Source organism: Maniola hyperantus, chromosome 4, assembly GCF_902806685.2.
Source record: "Maniola hyperantus chromosome 4, iAphHyp1.2, whole genome shotgun sequence".
In the NCBI taxonomy this organism is placed as follows: Eukaryota; Metazoa; Arthropoda; class Insecta; order Lepidoptera; family Nymphalidae; genus Maniola; species Maniola hyperantus.
The window spans coordinates 11,319,204-11,339,995 of NC_048539.1; the positions used below are offsets into that span (position 1 = coordinate 11,319,204).

The 20,792-nt window shown below is 37.4% G+C and overlaps 3 protein-coding genes across 3 annotated transcripts; 1 reads left to right on the top strand and 2 right to left on the bottom strand.

The window, feature by feature from the left end:
- Positions 1-2,340: 2,340 nt before the first annotated feature.
- Positions 2,341-5,540, top strand: LOC117996902 (zinc finger protein piragua-like). Its single transcript, XM_034985045.2, has 2 exons — positions 2,341-2,919; positions 3,028-5,540. The coding sequence occupies exons 1-2, from the start codon at positions 2,767-2,769 to the stop codon at positions 4,606-4,608; spliced, it is 1,734 nt and encodes a 577-aa protein (XP_034840936.1). The 5' UTR covers positions 2,341-2,766; the 3' UTR covers positions 4,609-5,540.
- On the bottom strand, positions 5,539-7,504 carry LOC117996912 (peptidyl-prolyl cis-trans isomerase-like 3). The gene is made up of 4 exons (XM_034985056.2): positions 7,065-7,504; positions 6,299-6,397; positions 5,875-5,993; positions 5,539-5,690 (listed from the first exon to the last, which is right to left on the bottom strand). Exons 1-4 carry the CDS (start codon positions 7,203-7,205, stop codon positions 5,564-5,566), a joined length of 486 nt encoding a protein of 161 aa, XP_034840947.1. The 5' UTR covers positions 7,206-7,504; the 3' UTR covers positions 5,539-5,563.
- A 149-nt stretch (positions 7,505-7,653) lies between these two features.
- Sardh (Sarcosine dehydrogenase) lies at positions 7,654-20,026 on the bottom strand. Its single transcript, XM_034985035.2, has 16 exons — positions 19,813-20,026; positions 19,351-19,461; positions 18,718-18,860; positions 17,394-17,606; positions 16,733-16,856; positions 15,775-15,983; positions 14,910-15,093; positions 14,059-14,149; positions 12,835-13,087; positions 12,256-12,375; positions 11,573-11,715; positions 10,985-11,090; positions 10,094-10,242; positions 9,379-9,653; positions 8,654-8,820; positions 7,654-8,028 (listed from the first exon to the last, which is right to left on the bottom strand). Exons 1-16 carry the CDS (start codon positions 19,940-19,942, stop codon positions 7,702-7,704), a joined length of 2,745 nt encoding a protein of 914 aa, XP_034840926.1. The 5' UTR covers positions 19,943-20,026; the 3' UTR covers positions 7,654-7,701.
- Between the last annotated feature and the right edge of the window lie 766 nt (positions 20,027-20,792).

Sequence of the window (20,792 nt, forward strand, 5' to 3'; positions counted from 1 at the left end):
CCTGGAATATCCTGTCTTGCAAATACGACTTCAGCAGAGTATAAATGTTGTGAGGAAAGTTAATCTTTACTTTGTATAAAAGGCCTTTGTGCCAAACTCTGTCAAAGGCCTGCTGAACATCCAAAAATGCGGCTGAGCAATATTCTTTTTTTTCTAGGGACTGCCTTACTTTGTTAACTACTCTATGGATTTGTTCTACGGTTGAGTGACCTTGTCTGAAGCCAAATTGGTGATCTGGTATAAGAGCTTCTTTTGTAATAACAGCTTTCATGCGACATAGAAGAAGTTTTTCAAAGAGCTTTGATATGACAGGTAGTAGGCTGATGGGTCTATATGATGAGACAATAAAGGGGTCTTTCCCAGGTTTTGGTATCATAATTATATGAGAAACTTTCCATACTTGTGGGAAATAGGATGTCCTAAGTATACAGTTGAAAAGTGTTGTGAGAAAGACAATGGCTTTCTTTGGGAGCTGCTTAAGGACTTCTCCAGTTATAAGGTCAAATCCTGGAGCTTTCCTGTTTTCAAGGTGTTTTATTGCTCGTGAGACTTCGGCTGGGGTAAAACACTTTATAGGAAGACTAAGTTGGAGATCGCTATTCAGGTAATCATCAATTTCATTCTCATTATTGTAAGTTTCATCCCTTGTGTTCGGAGTAAAAATTGTATCGAGAAATTGTGCATACACTTCTGCCTTATGAGAGTCAGTTTTTGCCCATGTGTTATCATCCAGTTTCAGCGGGTGTGATTGAACCTGCGGGCCAGTAGTCGACTTAATAGCCTTCCATAAGGAATGCTCGTTATTGCCTGTCGGAGACATATTTTCTAATCTGTTTTGAAGGGTTTAATCTTCTACTTCTCTCAGATATGCTTTTAGGTCATGAATGGCTTTATTAAGTAGCGATTTGTCTTTTGCTCTTCGTTGCGTTTGCCATATTCTTCTTAGGCGTCTTTTCTCCATCACTTTTTCTTTAGTCAGGAAAGGTACATTTTGGAACGCAAGTTCTTTGGCTGTTTCTTGGGGTGTACTTAACCAGCAAGTTTTTTGCACCAAGTTTGTGAAATTGATCGTTGCTATTTCAATTTCACCCTCTGTTTTAAGAGAAACGTTTAGGTTAATGTGTTCAGTAATAAACTCGCTAAATGCATACCAGTCAGTTCTTTTATTGTATAGATGTCGTGTTCTATAAATTAAATTACATAAATTATTATAATAAAATAACAATCGAGAACTTTACCGATTCAGTAATTGAGTACGTAATAATTCGGTAGAAACGAGTCACACTCCTCACGAGACTATATTTTGTTTTTTCTAAACAATTGCAACCCTCGATATATACAAATTAGGTTAAAATTTGAATACGCGTGAACAGCATGAAATTACGTAGTAGTACGATAGTGATTGCGGTTCGATTATCGATATCGATGAAAACATTTTCTTTATTATTAACGACTAAATTACCGTCTTCAAGTCAATTAAGAATAGTTATTATTAATTACCACAATTTTTTCGCTACCTATACTTGTAATAAAACTGGTCGATTTCTGTGATAATAATATAAGTGTGTGTGTGTGTGTGTTATATAATAATATAAGTCATTAATAAGCACATTTTCACTATCGAAATTTTAAATGAAAATTTCGTTATATAAAAAAAACAAAAGATTAAAAATGATATAAAATAAGTAAAAAAGTATGTGCATATTTTTTAAATAAATATTTTTCTTATTTTTACGTTGCATTATTAGTTTTTGGGATAATTACCTATTAAGTGAGGTGAATGTATGCAAGAATACGCTACGCTGACCAAACACTGGTTTTAAGTAATTAAATACGAGTAATAAATTCTTACTTCTACTTTTGTTTCTGAAAAACTATCAATATATTTTAAAATATCGATACGGTAGCATCGCAAATCAATTTGACTGTCTTACACTCGTAATGTCTTTGTATGTTGATGTATATAACTTATTAGTGTGCGTAAAATGTAGTAGTGTTGAAGATTTAGATATGTGTGTGTTAATAATGACACAAAACTTTGTTGAGTGAGTGTGTCAAGTTGTCTATGTAGTGTTTCCTCGTCCCGCACCAAAAGTGACAGAAATTTTTATTCGTAATATTAGGCGCGTTACAAGTCCATAGGTTAAATCGTCCAAGTGAGGTGTTTGTGCAAGAAAAGGTTTGGGTATTTAATAAATAATGCTAATCTAGTGAGCAAAAAATACTATTATTTCATTATTATTTCAGTACCGGTTTTTTTATTTTCTTTCCCAAATTTATAATAATTTGGCAACATTTTGGAGTGTCAACTGTCAACGCTCAACTGGCAGCACTGAAAGATATAGGTAAAAAAATTGTGCGAAAGTAGGTGCGCGGTAATAATTTTGTTTATAATTTTAAATTCAAAAAAATCTGATCAAGTTGCTAAAAATATTTATTTGTGTCTAAAATTATGTAAACGTATTTATTTGTGAGCTTTGTTCATTTTTATCGTTGAGTGAATTGTAATGCCCAAACAGGCAGAGACGGTGGGATGTGCCTCGAGCGCAGCCCTGCAGAGTTGTGCAGCCGGCAGCGCCCCAGTTGGATCGAACGATTGCGTAGTCGCGACGAGGGACCGTAGCCTCTGAGGCTTTGTTCACATTATTTTAAGATGGCGTTCGTGGCGTGAATAAAAACAATCGAACGAGGAATTCGCATCTGTCATATTATGCTGAAGAATTAACTCGAAAAAGAAAGATATGTTGATGTAGTATTGTGCTCAAGATGGACGATTCCTTTATTATAGCTAATTTTCACGCGCTCTGCCGCCTTTGCCTGAGCAAAAGTAGTCTTACTACCTCAATCTTCAGTACTTCATCTGATGATGAAACAAATATATCTCTAACCTCGAAAATCGCTGAATGCTTTGAACTACAGGTCAGTTTATTTTCATAATTTATTACTATGTCCATGTTATAAACATAATATTCTATGATGATTGATGACTGATTTAGAGTAAAGATTACCTGTGCTTTTATGTTACAGATGGACCCTAATGATGGTCTTCCTGCAAGGATTTGCTACAAATGTTTGTTTAAACTGAATAAATGTTCCAAATTCAGATCACAGTGCATTCAAAGTGAAACTAGATTAAGACAGATAACAAGCAGTGTAAATGAGTTGGACAACTCAAATTCATCTGAGCTCAGTCCTTTTAATTATAATAATATGCAAGAATCCCAAAAACCAAAACCTGAAGATTATATTGTTGAAGACAGTGTTGTGATGGTTGTAGATCCTAGTCTTGATTATGACTCTTCCGAAGAGTCTGAAAATGTTGATCAAACTGAAGTTGAAACAATGGAACGAACTAATACACCCGATGGAGAAACAAATCCCGAATCATTTTACAAGAATGTTTTTATGTGTAAGTACTGTGACCAAGCTTTCATTTCACAGGAAAAATGTAAAGAACATGAACATGGCTTCCATGATCCTAACCTTCCTTACAAATGTGTAGAATGCAGTTTAGTATTTGCTGAACGTAGTCAGTATGTTGCACACACTAAGCATGTGCATGGAAGTGACAAGCCATACCATTGTCCAGAATGTGACAAATGTTTTGGTCGCAGGTCAGATTTACGTAAACATTCAATAGTACACACAGGTGTTAGACCTTTTCAATGCCATTATTGCTTGAAGAGTTTCTCTCGTAATACAAATTTAAGTAAACATCTGAGAATCCATGCAGGAACCAAACCCCATGTATGTCCACTGTGTCCTCGTAGTTTTGTAGCAAAAGGAGACTTACAGCGTCATGTGTTAGTTCATTCTGGAATGAAACCATACGCCTGCCGGAAGTGTCCGCTGACATTTGGTCGACGAGATAAGCTTATTAAGCATGAAGTTAAACATGGCCCTGTTAGCCCTGAACATAAAGACTATGATAATGATCAAGAAACACATGACATGGTTGTTAGTGTAAACCCATTTAATAATTTAATGACTTCACCTACACAACTTACCTCTGGCAACACAAATGCTAGTAATGATTATGATTTACCTAGAGTGCCAGATCACATTGCCGGGGAAGGAAGCTTTATAAGCCAAATGCAAAAGAAGCCATCCACTTCAGGGAAACAAGTGCAAAATTCTCCCCCTAAACAAAAAATAACTCCAAGCAAAAACAGACCCAAAAATATTAAGTGTCACCAGTGTCCTAAAAGATTTGCCTCATTAGATGCTTACAAAACTCATGTGTCTATATCACATAATATTGGTTCAAGAGTGTTTCCATGTAAAATATGTTTCAAAAAGTTCTCTAGAAAAAGAGAACTTGACCGTCATGTTACAATACATGAGAAGCCATTTAGTTGTAGTCAATGTGATAAAAAGTTTGTTCGAAAAGACAAACTAGATAAACATGAACAGATGCATGAATGCTTGGTTGTGAACATGCCTTGTATAGAATGTGGAGCCACTTTTGAAAAGAAAGCTGACCTAGTAGCCCACATAAAATCCCACTTTACTGATAATTTTGATGAAAAAATCCCTGACACTGAAATAAAAAAGGAGAATGAGCCAGATTTCCCTATGGATGACAATTTTTATGACTTAGAGACCTGAGATTTGAGACTCGACATTGAAAAAGTGTCATAGAAATTACTCTTTAATTAATATAATATTATTATTAAGTATGTACATATTTTATGGTTGAAATGTAAACTTACGTTTTCTTGTTATAGTTTAACCAGTATTCAAAATTATTGTAATCTTGTTAAATAGTATAATAAGCACCTTTCTCATCATGTACTTATAGGATTTTGAAGTGTTTAGACACAATGCCAAAATGCAAAATGCCAAACTAGCATAACACCAAAAATGCAAAATTGAAACAATTTGATTTATTTTATTTTCATAGTTTAAGCAAGGTGTTCTTAAAATATTAAACTTGAATAGAGAAATTTTCTTAAATTGTAAAGGTCTGTAGTCTGTACCCTTTATTATATTTATAAATTAAAGTTAAGTTTTGTTTTTGTTAGTTAAATTTTTTACCATTATAAAGATTTGGCATTTTGAGTACATGCACTTTGGCATTTTGCATATATTGTAATAACCATGTTTTAGCATTTTGCATTTTGGTGCTGTGCGTCTAAATGTTTTAAAGCACTAGAAAACTAGTGTAAGTGTGAATATTTCACTTTAATGAAACACTAAAATTACAATTAAAATATAAAATTATTGATTAAATAATTATTATCTTTTCAGTTAGGTACTACTAGTTATATAGTAGTTTATACCAAAAATAGAATATTCAGGAATATTGATATTTTGAAGTTACATTTCGGAACAGCAAGTGTCTTACAAATGATTTAACCTTATCTGTTGTGTGAATGGTAATTTTATCAGATACTATAATTTTTTATTTGTAGCAATTGTTACCACAAATTTTTTCAATCAATTACAATATTTTAATGTCTGACAAAAATCGTTTATGAGCAATAATTACACCCCTGTGATTTGAATATTTTGAATCTGAATAAAGAAAACCAAATATTGTTAATATTCATTTTATTTATTCTTAACCAGCTAATGGATTTGCATGTATAGTGACAGATGTTATTTTGGCATCTGATAATGGTCGAAATGTTTTGGGATTTACTAGCATCTTCTCTAAGTCATCAAGTGCTTCAAAACCGTCTATAATTCTGAAATAAAATAAAACTTTTTATTAATAATATTTTAAGACTAAAATTACTTTTGAATCTATCATTAGATTGCTTCGCAAAATTTGTTTGTATTCATTTATTGGATGTTGTATTTCATAATATCATTAGTTGTCATATTAAATTATGTTAGGTAATTAATAATAATTATTATTGTGTATAGTACCTTCCAAATAATGTATACTTCAGATCCAAATGTGGTTGTTCTCCATATGTAAAGAAAAACTGGCTGCCATTTGTATTTGGTCCATTGTTGGCCATACTAACCATACCTCTAGCATTGTGCTGCAAAGTGAAATTTCAAATTAAATTATTAGTAAAGATATTATGCTTTTTATATCTAGCGGATTAATAACACAGAATCTAGTACTGTGGGATTGTGCAATTATTCAGAAACCATTTGAGGACTATCAGATGTTTTCTCCCAGCCAGTGTAGGGATCTCCGTCATACATTTGATATTTATATTATTTACACTTGTCTTTTGGATTTGATCCTGACTACAATGCAATATAATGGAAACCTTGAACTGTCAGGAACAGTTTCAATTTTTAATGTATTCTTGTCTTGTTTTGATAAAATATTTCATACTTTTAATTCTTCCTTGAACTCATCATCAAACTTTTTTCCCCATATAGATGTACCTCCTTTTCCAGTTCCAGTAGGGTCACCTGTCTGTACAATAAAACCCTGGAACCAATAATTAATGATTGCTTGAGCTCATTTGACATTTATTTTTAATACATTGAAGGTGTTCTGTGAAAAAATATTTTTGTACTGGTCGAAGAAGCAGTAACATAGAACCAATTAACGAGTTTGACAGCATTCATTAATGATGATCATTTTGTTAGCGAATCACCCTGCTGAGCATATTTTTTATTAGTGCAGACTACAAAGACGGAACAGCAACAGTGAGGTGATTATTGTTCTTTTAAAAAAACATTAAAATGTTGAGATAGAGGATGAATAAACTGGTGGGTAAGAAGCATGATATTTTTCTCTAGTTTTCTAAATAACGCTGGTGAGTAGGTACTAAGAATGGATTATCGTAAATTTATTCCCTAATGGGGTTAAACAGGGGACGAAAGTATGGAAATTGGTTTAGGTTAGGCTATTTATAAACAGAAGCCTAAACATTAAATTTACGCTGTATGTATGAGCGTTGAGATTGTACGTTGTCAGTCAGGTTACAGGAGTTTTCCTCGCTGCAGCGCAGATAAGGCGTAGACGGCATGGTTAGAGCCGAGCAGCTTTACTCAAAAACTCCAACATTTTAAAGTCGGATGGTCTCTAAGATGTTACCGATGGGAAATCTCATCAGGCACACGGCTAAGTGTCTATAATTAGCGATGATTACCTTAATGTTTCTATGAAATAGGCATCCGTTGTAGTAATCACTTGCACACAACGCAAGAAAGTTTTCGCATGCTTTTGGACATTGTTCACAAAAAAGCTCAATTTTAATATCTCCAACGTCAGTGTGTAAGGTAACAGACATTATTAGTTATAATAATTTTAATTAAAAAAAATTAAATACTAAATAGGAATTTTTCACACAAACTTTTGTTTTGTTTTCTTTTCTAGATTGGTTTGACAGATGACAGTGACAAGTAAAAACTTGCATCAAGTGTCAGTGTCACTGACCAGCCGCAGATAATACTTTTTATATGTATTCTGTGCTTTAGCATAGACAAACATGACCATAGAATAATTACAGCATAGACAAGGGTTCATGATAATGTGCTCTGTGGGTTCATACTTCATGGACGCTGAAAGAAAACACGAGATTTTGTTCCCACAAGTGCCGTTGAAAAAATTGGTCATGGAGTCGAGTTTTCGACAAGAATGCCTAATAAGCTGCGTTGACAGGTTTTTTTTTTATAACCACCAGCCAGGGTAGTAGCCACATTATGAGTTACTACATATTTGCGAAAATTAAACTACAGTCATTTTATATCGGCTAATTATTCTTTATTGAGATCATATTTATTATTCTATTCGCTACCCCCCGCTCTTTCATTTTGTCCAGCGTGTGGTTCATGCGTATTTTCATCCATTCCCAGAGGCCCATAATTTCCTAGCAATCTTTGCCCTGTTGGGTCGAATGGCGATCTAAGATGTAAGTTGGCTTTATACCGCTTGCCCATAACTTCAATTTCGTAATTGCCATCTTGAAGGTAATTATTTGTGACTACCGACCCATTATTGGATACGTAGCCTATTCCTAGGGGCTTATCTAGGAAAAATGCATAATCTCCTCTTCGAACATATCCAACTGGCTCGCCATTTCTGAATATAGCTTCCTGGCCAAACAACGGTACCTGTAATATAAATATTTTTATTGTTTTAATATTTATTATGTTTAACATATCACAGTGTCATAGTCCAAGGCCCTTACTAACTAGCTTGATAGAACAATTTGACAAAGAACATACACTAGAGACTTTCATATACTGGCAGGTGTATACACTTATTGTTTGGCTGAAAGAAACAAGTTTTTTTCCTTCTGTAAAGTTGTGTTCAAATTAAGATAGTATCAGATGCCAGTTTGGAGTCGATATCTCGTCAATTATTATAGGCCTACAATTTAACTGAAACAGTCCCTGTGGTAGACCCGCGGTGCGGAAGAGGCGACAATATGAGGAAAGCTTCGTATCTGAATTCTGACGCATAATAAATTCATTAAGGTGGCAACGTGTTTGGTATTCCTCATGAATCTATAATAGAGCAGTTCTAATACCTAAACTTGAAGCAAATACCTATATATCCGATCCGAGCCGAACAGGTTCCGGCTTTATAGAGCGTTGTCTCTGTCCCTCATACCTATGTGACGTTTTGTTGGTCTCAACGACAGAGACAACGCTCTACGAAACCGCTATCTCTTTTCTAAAGGTCTATAATTTGCAAATTTAATATAATAACTGTTCAAATTTTCAAGTTACTTGCCTTATCATCAAGCGTGAAGTAAACGTATTTTTTGGTAACTCCGTTCTTTTTCGCTTTTGAAACAGCTTCATTGCCAATATACTCGCCACCTTTGCGACAAGCAAACCCCAGGTTTGACTCTATTGGGTTATCGTCTGTCCTCAAGTCAGCATTCCATAAGTGGAAACCTGGAAATTATTCCGAATTTTTATATGAATTTTAGACAAGGTTTTCCATTCAAGTTTATGTGTCACATTATGGCCCAATTAAAATGCCGACAACATTGGCACCTGGCGTTAGCGAAGTGTTGGTAAGCTTATAATACGCGTATAATATTTCAATAAAAAATTGTGTGTCAAAAATATCTTTCTCATGCCTTTCATCCGGCGTTCCTAAGCCTCTACACCTGTCTCGAAGGCCTTGTTTGCATTTGAAAAGGTATATGCAGCTCCCAGCCCAGTTGACCCGTCCATAACACGCGCAGTGCTAGACAAGTATAACTCTTAATGTCAGGGGAATTAGAGCTACCATAAATAAAATTACCTTCCTCAGCACTAAGCGACGTCAACGCCGTCCATCCGGCGTTCCTCAGCCTCTTCGCCTGCCGCAAGGCCTTGTAGACTTATGGCGTGTGAGGAAGGTATATGCAGCTCCCAGCCTAGTTCCCCTGCCCATGACACGCGCAGTGCCCGACAAGTATAGGTCTTATTGCCAGAGTAATTAGAGCTAATGTAATTTTAAATTACCTTTCTCAGCACTAAGCGACGTCAACGCCCTCCATCCGGCGTTCCTCAGCCCCTTCGCCTGCCGCAAGGCCTTGTAAACTTGTATGGCGTGTGAGGAAGGTATATGCAGCTCCCAGCCTAGTTCCCCTGCCCATGACACGCGCAGTGCCCGACAAGTATAGGTCTTATTGTCAGGGGAATTAGGTGCTTTGGTGACTCCTATGCTACGGTGAGTGTATAATGGAAACGCATCGTTGGACAAGCCTGCATCTGTGTACCGTTGGAGAATGCGTTGACTGCAATAAATTAAGGGATAATTTACACTCATGTCGATAAAATCATCGTCACCCGACTGAAGACCCCTGTCATAGAATTGCGGATTGGCTGGCGACAGAACTGCACTACAGTACGCGGCATAATTTATTGTACATCGACCTTTAGAAAGAGATATCAGTTTCGTATAGCGTTGTCTCTGTCGCTGAGACCGACAAAACATCACATAGGTATGAGCGACAGAGACAACGCTCTACAAAGCTGAAAATCATTGGAAATGTCGATGTACAATATTTCTTGCCGGCTACTGTAATCCTCTTTTGACTCAAACACATTTTTTAACTGTATAGTATCTTAATGCAGTTACGTCGAATCCGGACAAATTATACCCATTTAGTAGGTACCAGAGTTAGTAAAGCTAAAAGAAGTAAGTAGAAGATATGTTAAAGAACTCAGGGTTTACCTATCAGGCCCTTGTATAGCAAGAATACAGAGTTGTTTTGTGACATCGGTGATGTTGGCGCGAAGCTTGTACTTGTGAATGACGCGCCGGAGTATGGACGAGGTGTGGTTCGCACTAAAACCGGAAGTCACCAAGTAGTATCCACGACCCTGAGCAAAACAGAAAGCAGTTAAGAAACTATCAAAAATCTTGACTTCCATTCTAGCTAATACCTGCAACATTGTATTCGTGGATAGATTTTAAGATTCAGTACCCGAATGGTGCCAACAGAACCCTATTACTAAGCCTCCGCTTTCCATTCAATTATACTTACGGCGATTACGCACTCGTCCGATCCGCGTCCGTGAAAATACGTTACTTTTTGTTTTGTATGGTAGTTTATGATGTCGTAGATGATCGCTGGTATTCTCACGGATGACTGATAGAACTCGGATGATGGAAGAGCAGTGCGTAATCGCCGTTACAAGTACTTTTACAAGTAATGTACATCGGCCTTTAGAATGACATTTCGGCTTTGTAGAGCGTAGTCTCTGTCACTCATATCTATATAACGTTTTGTCGGTATCGACGACAGAGGCAACGTTTTACAAATCTGCTATACGATTAACTCGGTTCGGTTGATTCGCTGTTTACATTTTTTCACAGCCAATCAAAGGGCAGAATTTGATGACGATTACGATAACGATGAATACGTTTTTCTTATACAATTGGGGGCTGAGCCGATTTAGAAATAATACATTTCCAAAATGAACGCTGGGGATGGAATTAGGGACCTCCCAATAGACAGCACGGTACACACCAAGACAATGCCACGACGAGCAAGTGAAGTTATCAGTTTCGGTACCAGCAAAATTTCGGTGGGTTTGTTTGAAATGCAAGGAAATAACTTACTTTAAAAATAGGTTCGTGTAGTGATCCCAGACCTCCGTCAAGGATGCTGACAGTCAAGTCGGCTTCCACACCCCCCTTCTCATTCAAGAGAAGAGTGTAGACAACTCTGAAAATTTATGTAAGACATTATACAAAGCACTCCACATCCAGTGTTACTGAACACGGAGAGATTCCTGACCTTCCCTCTGATTTTGTCTCCTCCCAAAAGCGTTTCTTTTCAATAGGGAGAACTTTCCGATTTCAGTAGGAGTTTCGCAATCGCGAGATGGCAATCGGAGTATGAGGCAGGAGGACGCCCCGCACACTCACACAACCCCCGCGATAAATCCGATGCGGGCAAGCGCGGGTGCTGTGCGGATGTACTGGGCCGTCCTCCCGCCTCATACCCCGATTGCCATATCGGCCTGTCCGCACACTATATATGTCCGCTATAGACTTTTAAACCATCCAACTAATGTGCCCCAAACCGGTTTCATTAGAAAGGCAATAATGCGAAGATGGTTTAAGTGTTTTTTTCTTTTATTAATTTTTTAGCGTAGCAGCACATGCCGCGCACCTATCTGTTAGAGACGATATATTATTGCCAACCTGTTCTTTTCCTTGGACAAATCAGCGGTGAATGCCAGTTCGGCAGTTCTCTGCGCGTCGGGCCCGGTCAGGTACAGTTTGCCGTAGTATGACATGTTGAACATTGCTGCGGCATTCCTGCAGGCTAAGGCCTCCGCGCCTATCTAAAGATGGCACTAATTATTTAAACCAGATTTAAACGGATAAATACCTAATCATTTGGGGGTGATATGGCCTAGTGGGTGACAGCGTAATTTGGTCGACGTAGGTGTCGTAAAATAACCGGGTATTATCATTTAGGGTGCATTTCCACTGAAGCGGAACGGAGTGGAGCGGAGACATAACGTGATAAAATTATCACAAAGAATGCAGCGTAAACCGCAGTTAGGATTTTCTCGAAAACTTTTTAAATTACTTGTTCAGTCGCTTTCCTGTTGATACAGAAAGTTGAAAAGTTAGAGCCTCCGAATAATAAATCAAACATCGTAAGAGGCGAAATAATTATTCTTTCAATCAGACTACTGACTGTAGTGAAGTTGAAATAGTTTGGAATATTAAGTAGACCATGGACAAATACCAGAAGCATGCTAGGAAGAAGAACATTCAAATGGAAAAATATATCTCCAGCTTTAAGGAAAATGTTACTTACAACAAAAACACCAAAAAAACAGCAATGAAACATAATAATATTAAAAAATCATTACCAAGTCATGGTGTTTTGAAAATCCAAAGGTATAATCTCCTTTGAGAACTTCTTCGTAGCGGGTATCCAAATTCCGAGGGTAGTCGTTGACGCCGCCCCAGTCATACTGTTGGACTCGAATCTAGAAAGAAAATAAGACAAATAAATTCCCCAAAACTTTCATACTATTATACTACTAATCTCTGAGCTAATGAAATCTTTAAAAGGTCGCAACCTCTTTCAAGATTGTTAGGGTCAGCGCAGATCTACAGTAACAGTGGTCGAATTTTGTGTTACCTTTTCCCTAACATAAAGAAACCAGATCATACCCAGCCGGCCCTAGCCTGCACCACAGCACCGTAGTCACAAGCTCATGATTCAACACCTCATTATGTTGTGTTGTGTACCTCCTCAACGCATTCATACCTTTTCATCCAGCATTAAGAAACCTGGTCGTTCCCAGCCCGTCCTAGCCTGCATCACAACACTGTTGCCAACAAACCCTTGATGCAATACGTCCCAACCAGAAAGTGGCTCATTGAGGGGGAGCACAACATTAAATTATTGGACGGATGATTCTTCTATGACAAAAGACTCGTACCTTTTCCCCTAGCATGAAGAAACCGGGCCGTTCCCAGCCGGCCCTAGCCTGCATCACAGCACCATCGTCAATAAGCTCTTGATGCAACGCGTCATGACTGGCGTCTCGTCCAGCGAGTGGCTCATCATTGGGGAACACAACACTGTAGTTCTTGACGTATGACTCGTGGCTGCTTTCGCGCACCCAATGCGGTCGGGATAGTTGGCCTGGTGTGAACCGACATACGTCGAATGTGAACATATTGTATTCGGGTCTGAGAACAATATATGGTTGTTTTGGTAATCAGGGTAAGTAATACACAGATAGTCACAATCTGCCCTTGATTATAAACACTATTACTAGCTTTTTTACTACTTAGTTTGAAATTGTCCTTGGTTTTTATTTCAAAAAAATTGTGATTTTTTTATTGTGATAATTATACCTATCACATATACCGAACTAGAGTCGAACTCGAGCCGAACTAGAATCGAAATCGAGTAACTAGAGCCGAACTCGAGCTGACTTCGAGTCGAACTAGAGCCGAACTCGATTCGAACTAGAGCAGAAATCAAGCCGAAATAGAGTCGAACTAGAGCCGAAATAGAGCCGAACTAGAGCCGAACTAGAGTTGAACTAGAGCCGACCTCGAATCGAACTTGATTCGAACTAGAGTCGAACTAGAATCAGAATCGAGTCTACTAGAGCCGAACTAGATTCGATACCTATCTTTGACAAGAATGAGGAAGACGGAAGACAATTAAATGGGCTAATTAATTTAGCAGTTATTTCAACAGTTGCTAAATTAAATAGCGTTCACTTATGACCGCAGACGTCATTAAATAGGCCGCAAATAATGTTCATTTATCTGGCGAACATTTCTCGATAACCTTTTAAGGTGGTGCTAAAGTACACTTAAACATTCACGATTAAGCTTATTAATATTTTCAAAATATTGAATCTTTTATCACCTAACTAGATTTTGCCAATACACCTGCAGGTGAGATAAAAAAAATTAACCCCCCCCCCTCCCCCCATGTCGCAACGGAGCAACGGATTGACGTGATTTGCATGGGTATTGTTAAAGACGTGGAGAGTGCCATAGGCTACTTAAAAACCTTAATCCACGCCGACGATGTCGCGAGCATCAGCTAGTTTCCAATAAACCTAAATCTGTAGGGACAAATTCGCTCCCGTCATCTGTTTATATATCATAATTTTTGTTTGAGAAATTGTCACCTTGTTTACCTTCCACTTAAAATCCATTCCGCCAACTGTATCCCGCAGCCAGCCGAAAACATCATGCCGGCCGAATTGTAGCCACAGTTATGGTATAAACCTACAAAGATACACGATTGTACTTAATTCATTTTACTTAGGTTTATTAGAAAACCAAACGCTTGAACACAATTTTCAACCTTAACTATCAATCAATCAATTAATCAGTACCCCTTATTATAAATGCGAAAGTGTTTGTTTGTTGGTTTATTGGTTTGTTGGTTTGTCCTTCATTCACGTCGCAACGGTGCAACGGATTGAAGTGATTTTTTGCATGGGCATAGATAAAGACCTTTAAAGTGACATAGACTTTTATCCCGGAAAATCAAAGAGTTCCCACGGGATTTTTAAAACCTAATTCCATGCGGACGAAGTCGCGGGCATCAGCTAGTTTATTTGCTCAAGTAAGGTACAAAAAAATTGAAATTGACAGATCCATAAATAATGCTATCTCCCTCCGGAAAAGGATTGCACTGCTTTTAGATCTGTTAATCCATCCATATCCATACTAAATACTAATATGATAAATGCGAAAGTATCTGTCTGTTATCTTTTTAGAGGTTAACCACTGAACCGATTTTAACGAAATCTGGCACAGAGATAACTTATAATACTTGAGATACTTGAGGCGCATATAAGATCATTTATATCCCGGAAAATTAAAGAGTTTTTAAAAGCCTAAATTCATGACGAAGTCGCGGGCATCCGCAAGCTTTGTATAGTGAGCGTGGGTGATGTGCGGATGTGCGGGGCGTCCCCCCACCTCATACCCCGATTGCCATGTCAACCTGTCGCGGACTATATTTTGTTGCATTACCTACCGAAAACATTAGGATCTTCGCCTAATAACGGCTTATGGTCGGGTGTGAAGGATTCCGGTCCACATACAGTGCTTTTAACACCAACGTTGCCGAGTTTCGGACATAAGGACGTCGCACTGTTCATGTGGACACTGAAAACGTCCCAGTCCAGATCGTAAAGGTGGAAATGTTGACTGTCTGAAACCTGTAATAAGTGGATTAAGATTTATATTGGAATATATGACTTTATTTTAAATTTATTGACTAGCTTGGCTGCAATCAGACTTGCTGGCAAGTGATGATGCAGCCTAAGACGAAGCGCGCTTGCCTAGAAGCTTATTCACTCTTGACTTAACGGCACCTAGGTCTCGCCTCCCTAAAGGCGATATAGCCAAGCGATTTAGCGTTTCGGTACATTATGGCGTCGAAACCGATTAACGTCCGTTAATCTATCTGTAATCTTGAGATAATTTGCTTAGCAACAAGCAGCAAGCAGCTGACTTTGCAAGCAGTCAAGCGCTTAATTGTTATCGAATAAAAGTAAGTTTTGACGACCTCTCTGGCACAGTGTTGAGCACTGTGGTCTTATTAGTGGGAGGTCCCGGGTTCGATTGCCGACAGGAGAAATTTGGAATTCTATAATTTCTAAATTTTTTCTGGCCTTGTCTGGTTGGAGGCTTCCGCCGACGCTATACCGGCAAAGTCGTACCGCCGTTTCGGTGTGATGCCGTATAGAAACGAAAGGGGTAAGAGTTTAGTAAATGAAAAAAACTTCCATATTAGACTGCATCATCACTTACCATCAGGTGAGATTGCAGTCAAGGGCTAACTTGTATCTAAATTAAAAAATGGTTAAATTATTTGGTAGAAAAAATGTCATGCCAACCTGATCCAACATAATAGGGTTTTTTTCATAACCACCGATGTTACAACTTTCTCCCTGAATCTTGAAGTACAAGTTAACGTCATGGTCTCTGACATTCGGACAGCCACGGATTTCTGGTATAGCGTCGGAAACGACGTACGCATGTTTGAACGGGACTATGGGCAATGATGGCACTCCTGCGTATCTCGCTATCCGTGGACCCCAAACACCTGATAAAAGATATGAGGGTAGTTACAACAGATTTTGTATTCTGATATTTTATAGATGACCTTTTTGCTAGCCCCATCGTTACAACGGAAAATATTTGAGTAGTTGGCAAACAAAATAGTGTAATGGGGATCTACTCTGCCAATTTATCCCGACAGGAGGCGCATAAGCGAATGGGCCATAGAGATAGTATCATCTGTGGAACTTGCTATACTGAGCTGTCAAACGATGGCTTAAAAATGCCGCTGAATTAAAAAAATATATATTGTCATGTAAACATAATATAGAATCTATTGATATTTGATGGCATCCGCATTGAATATGAATTTTAGAAACTATACTACTCAGGAAAAATTACGAAATATTTGAAGAGAAAATCGACAAAGAAAATGATTTTTTTGTTTACTTTAGTCACGTAGGTAAACGTCAACAACTGCGATTAGCCGAATGGTTGATGACGTCAACTGCTTGTAAACTCGTAGTCTCAACAGTAGTCAACAACCAAAGTTTACGAGCAAGTGAGGCGCTATATTTATCAGGAAAGCGTTTTCGCGGGATATTTAAATAATGTTTTTGTTTTTTCTTGCACTATATGCACTATATGTAAAATATCCATTTTCTGTAGAGTCCTTAGACATCAGTGATTAACGTAGAACAGTTTTTAAAACCTGTCCCTGTTCCTTATTTTGTATTGATATCCAAATCAGTACAAGACTGTTAACTACTTGCTATCAGAAAATCTAAACGTTACCTCCACAATTCACAACACATTTGGTCCTAATAAATCCTTTGTCTGTATGTACACCAGTCACCTCTTTGTTCCCAAATATATTGTGTGCATAATGTATATCAATCACAGGACAGTCTTCATATATCTGTAAATAATCATAAAGTTTAAGACTGAGGCCACACAATGCGTTTCCGTGCGTTGCGACGCCGCATCACTGTGGATTTGAGTATTGAGTGCCACACAGGCACTGCGTTGCCGCCCCTTCAAAAAGTATGGCATCTCTTTGGTCCCAAGTCGTTGCGCGTGCGGTGCGGCGCCTCTAGTGAGAAATTATGAAAAGTTATTTCAGAGTTAACTTTAACACAAATGATCGGTATTTGGCAGATAGTTATTCGTTAGTCGGAAAAACATCGATCAAAATTGAGTTGGTACGCTGTACCGTTTTTCATTCATGACCATGAGAAGATAATATATACAGTAGCAGGCAAGAAATATTGTACAACGACATTTAGAATGAGATTTCGGCTTTGTAGAGCGTTGTCTCTGTCACTCATATCTATGTGACGTTTTGTCGGTCTTAACGACAAAGACAACGCTATACGCAACCGCTATCTCTTTTTAAAGGTCGATATAGAATATTTTCGACCGCATACTGTACTTTCGATAGTTAAAAAAAGAAAACCTTTCCACCATTTTTAGTCGCCACTTTAACCAGCGCGTTGCATGCCATTGCTGGGTCTATAGTACCATCCGTGGGCGAGTAAAGGGCCATTTTAAATACTGATGGATCCAGAAGTGGGAATAGCTTCTGGGCTTCATTGGGATTTAGGACTTCACTCGGCACTCCCATCGCTTTTCCCAACGTATGTAGCCGTAAATATTCTTCTGTGCGTAACTAAAACAAAATTATTTCTTAACACTTATAAACACGAAATCGTTATGTCTACGTTATAATTATATTGCGTTGAAAGTTATCTTTTCAAGGAAAACAAGTGAAGCCTATCTCGATGAAATTAGCTGGGCGGATTATAGGCTACTTTTGCATTGAAAATAAAATATTTAATAGTCCCACAGGGAAAAAGAAACTCCACGATATTTCACTGACTACTGTATGGTTTCTAAACTATGATTTTATAGTATGTCCTGAGCCCTGAACTATTAACCTATAATTGCTTATGCAGAACATGTATATTGTATAATTTGTTATCGATTCTTACTCTCATTGCTATGTTTATGATGTAAAACAAGTCATATTGTAAACATATAAACATGTAGGTAAGTATTAAACTTTCCATTAGTTCCAGACCTATTTTATTGAATTTTTAAAAGATAGAGTCTATCTATTTGACTCTACCTCTGGTTTGGAATACAGATTTTGTTATGAAATCGGCAAAAACCTGTGTAGGAATGTAATTTCACGAATTTCCGTAATATAGCTATATTATAAATAATATCTGTCCCGGCTGTACTCACGTGTTTAGACGTTAGTCAGATATCCATACTAATAATATAAATGCGAAAGTGTGTCTGTCTGTCTGTCTGCTAGCCTTTCACGGCCCATTCGTTCAACCGATTACAGAGATACAAAGATAGCTTGCATCCCGGGAAAGGACATAGGCTACTTTTTATCCCAGAATATCAAAGAGTTCCCACGGGATTTTTAAAAACCGTAATTCACGCGGACGAAGTCGCGGGCATCATCTAGTTATTTATAATGGAAATCACTTACGGCAGTTTAAACGCTAATATAGCTATAGCGTATTACTGAAATTCAATTTAAATATAAGTTACATGCGACGGAACTATTCATGTTTGTCGATGTCATGGATAAGGAACATCTCTTTATAATTAACTTCTTCGAGAAAGGGCCACCCAGAAACTTGATGTGGTTGATCCCCGATTCATACTATTTTAAATAGGTAGAATATTTTCCGGATGGGTTCGAAACTAGTTGGCCTAACGTTCGAGTAAAGCCGGGTGTGAGATATGTATAATAATTTGCCTACCTTACTACGCGATATAAACATGCCCCCGTTGTTGATCCATCCCGCATAGTCCCCGGACTCCTCTTCTAGAGCACTGTAGACTTTTCTGGAGTCTTCCAATAATCTCACCTCCAAATCGCTAGGTCTGAGTGACCATACTAAACCTAAAATTATAAAATAGTAGTTGAAAATTTTAAAAAATACCTAGGTGTTTTTTATCAATCAGGCATTTTTCATTCGTTTTGATATATCTGAACCTGGAATCAAACTATTTGACTAACATAACTGACCTATCATCTTCTTGTGCTTTATAATGTAAGCAATTTTGTTTCTTAGGAAAAAAACGTCGAAGATCTTATTAAAGTGAAGTTGGTAGGTATAGTGTTGTATTTCATGAAGACCGCTCAGCCTTGGTTGCAGTAGTAAGAATACCGAGAAGAGTTAACGCATTCCTGTGGGTAATGTAAACAGCGTGCGGTCGAGATCGAGTGTCACGCACACCATAGCAATGTGTACGTTTGCACTCACACAAGCATAGCCAAACGGTCTTCGTGAAATAGAACATCTGTAACAGCCTAACAGTATAAGCTTTTACGCAGCCACCACACTTTATGTTGACAGCTTTATTTATTCACTAAATAAACAAAAACATACCAGCTGTGTGCCATGTTGTCCCACTCGTTAGCCTGTTTCCTTCAAGAAGCACTGCATTCACACCTCTCTTTGTAAGTTGGTATAAGGTGTTGCATCCAGAGATACCGCCGCCTAAAAAATTGCGTTTAAATATTTTGTTTAACCTATCTGAGAATGCATTTCATAGATATTTGTCCTTAGTAAACAATTTTTATCTTTATATTATATCCACTAATATAACAAATGCAATAAAAGCGTCAGGTTCTGAAAATTCTTTCACTGATAGATAGCTCTAGAAGTCTGCCAACCCGCACTTGGCCAGTGTGGTAGACCTTGTTCAAAATCCTTCTCTCTGAGGTGAGACCCGTGTTGTGTAGTGAACCGGTGATGGGTTGATCATGATGTTAGATTGCTAAATTATCTCAGACTGCTATAGGCTATAAATTATATAATGCAGACTAGTACAAAATATTATATACTTACCAATAACAACAATATCAGCCGATGTGACTACTTCATTGCTTGTTGCATATGATCTATTAGTGTTTCTAAAACTATTCAAATACTTCACAGCTTTACTTCTAATACATTTGTCTGTTATTACTTTAAACATATTAATTAAAATCTTATTTAACTATATTACAAATTACACTTTAAGATGTCTCGCCTCCCACGATCGAGGGTTAATTAACAGTTTGTTTTGTAGAAGATCACGAAACAAATACTGATAAGAATATCTCATACGTATTATCGGTTCCAGTCAAAGTTCAATCACGTTTAACTTACATTTCATCGTACAATTTAATAAGTTAAATTAGATAAGAAATCTGATTTCATAATAGGTACCTATATATACTAATTTAAAGAATAAAAAAATGTGAACAAGCGATGTATGAGATTGCCTCAAATTGACCTATTGGTTAATTATCAGTAAATTTTAGCTTTCTAAATTAACTCGAATCGATTTATCAAAAAAAGACATGACCCTTGTAATTCAACTATTTATTTTATTTTATTCAGATACAAGTAAGCCCTTGACTGTATTAATTAATTAATATGTTAATGTGAATTAATGAGCAGGTAACTGAGATGAAAATTTTCTTTTATGAATATTTTAAAGTGCACATTGGTGTTAATTCGGTTGTTCACAAATCCCTAAGATGAATTGAAATCTTTCCTGCGGAAAAAGATCGCTCTATTTTGAAACATTAGTGACCTGTAATTTAGCTCATGAGAGTTCGGTTTGTATAACTATACAAACCGAATTAGCAACAAAAACATGGGTTTATATTTTATAAGATCGCCTACAAATTAGGCAGTGGTCCGACCGCGCCGCGCCGGCGAGATAACGACGAACTATCGGCAATTTTCTCTCTCAAGAAACTCACAACAAAATATGTACATTCCGTGTAAACGAAAGAGATGCATTTATCAAAAGTTGCTTTCTGACTGTTCACACTGCC

Bases quoted from the DNA above. Each gene is read 5' to 3' on its own strand.
- Sardh (XM_034985035.2), bottom strand. From the start codon at position 19,942: ATGTTTAAAGTAATAACAGACAAATGTATTAGAAGTAAAGCTGTGAAG. The intron at 16,857-17,393 runs GTTTTCTTTTTT...GATTATTTACAG, and splicing joins CGACTAAAAATGGTGGAAAG to ATATATGAAGACTGTCCTGT. The intron at 9,654-10,093 runs GTAAACCCTGAG...AATTTATTGCAG, and splicing joins GCTATACAAGGGCCTGATAG to TCAACGCATTCTCCAACGGT.
- LOC117996912 (XM_034985056.2), bottom strand. From the start codon at position 7,205: ATGTCTGTTACCTTACACACTGACGTTGGAGATATTAAAATTGAGCTT. The intron at 6,398-7,064 runs GTAATCATCGCT...TATTGGTTCCAG, and splicing joins TATTTCATAGAAACATTAAG to GGTTTTATTGTACAGACAGG. The intron at 5,994-6,298 runs GTATGAAATATT...TTCACTTTGCAG, and splicing joins AGTTCAAGGAAGAATTAAAA to CACAATGCTAGAGGTATGGT.
- LOC117996902 (XM_034985045.2), top strand. From the start codon at position 2,767: ATGGACGATTCCTTTATTATAGCTAATTTTCACGCGCTCTGCCGCCTT. The intron at 2,920-3,027 runs GTCAGTTTATTT...TTTATGTTACAG, and splicing joins CTGAATGCTTTGAACTACAG to ATGGACCCTAATGATGGTCT.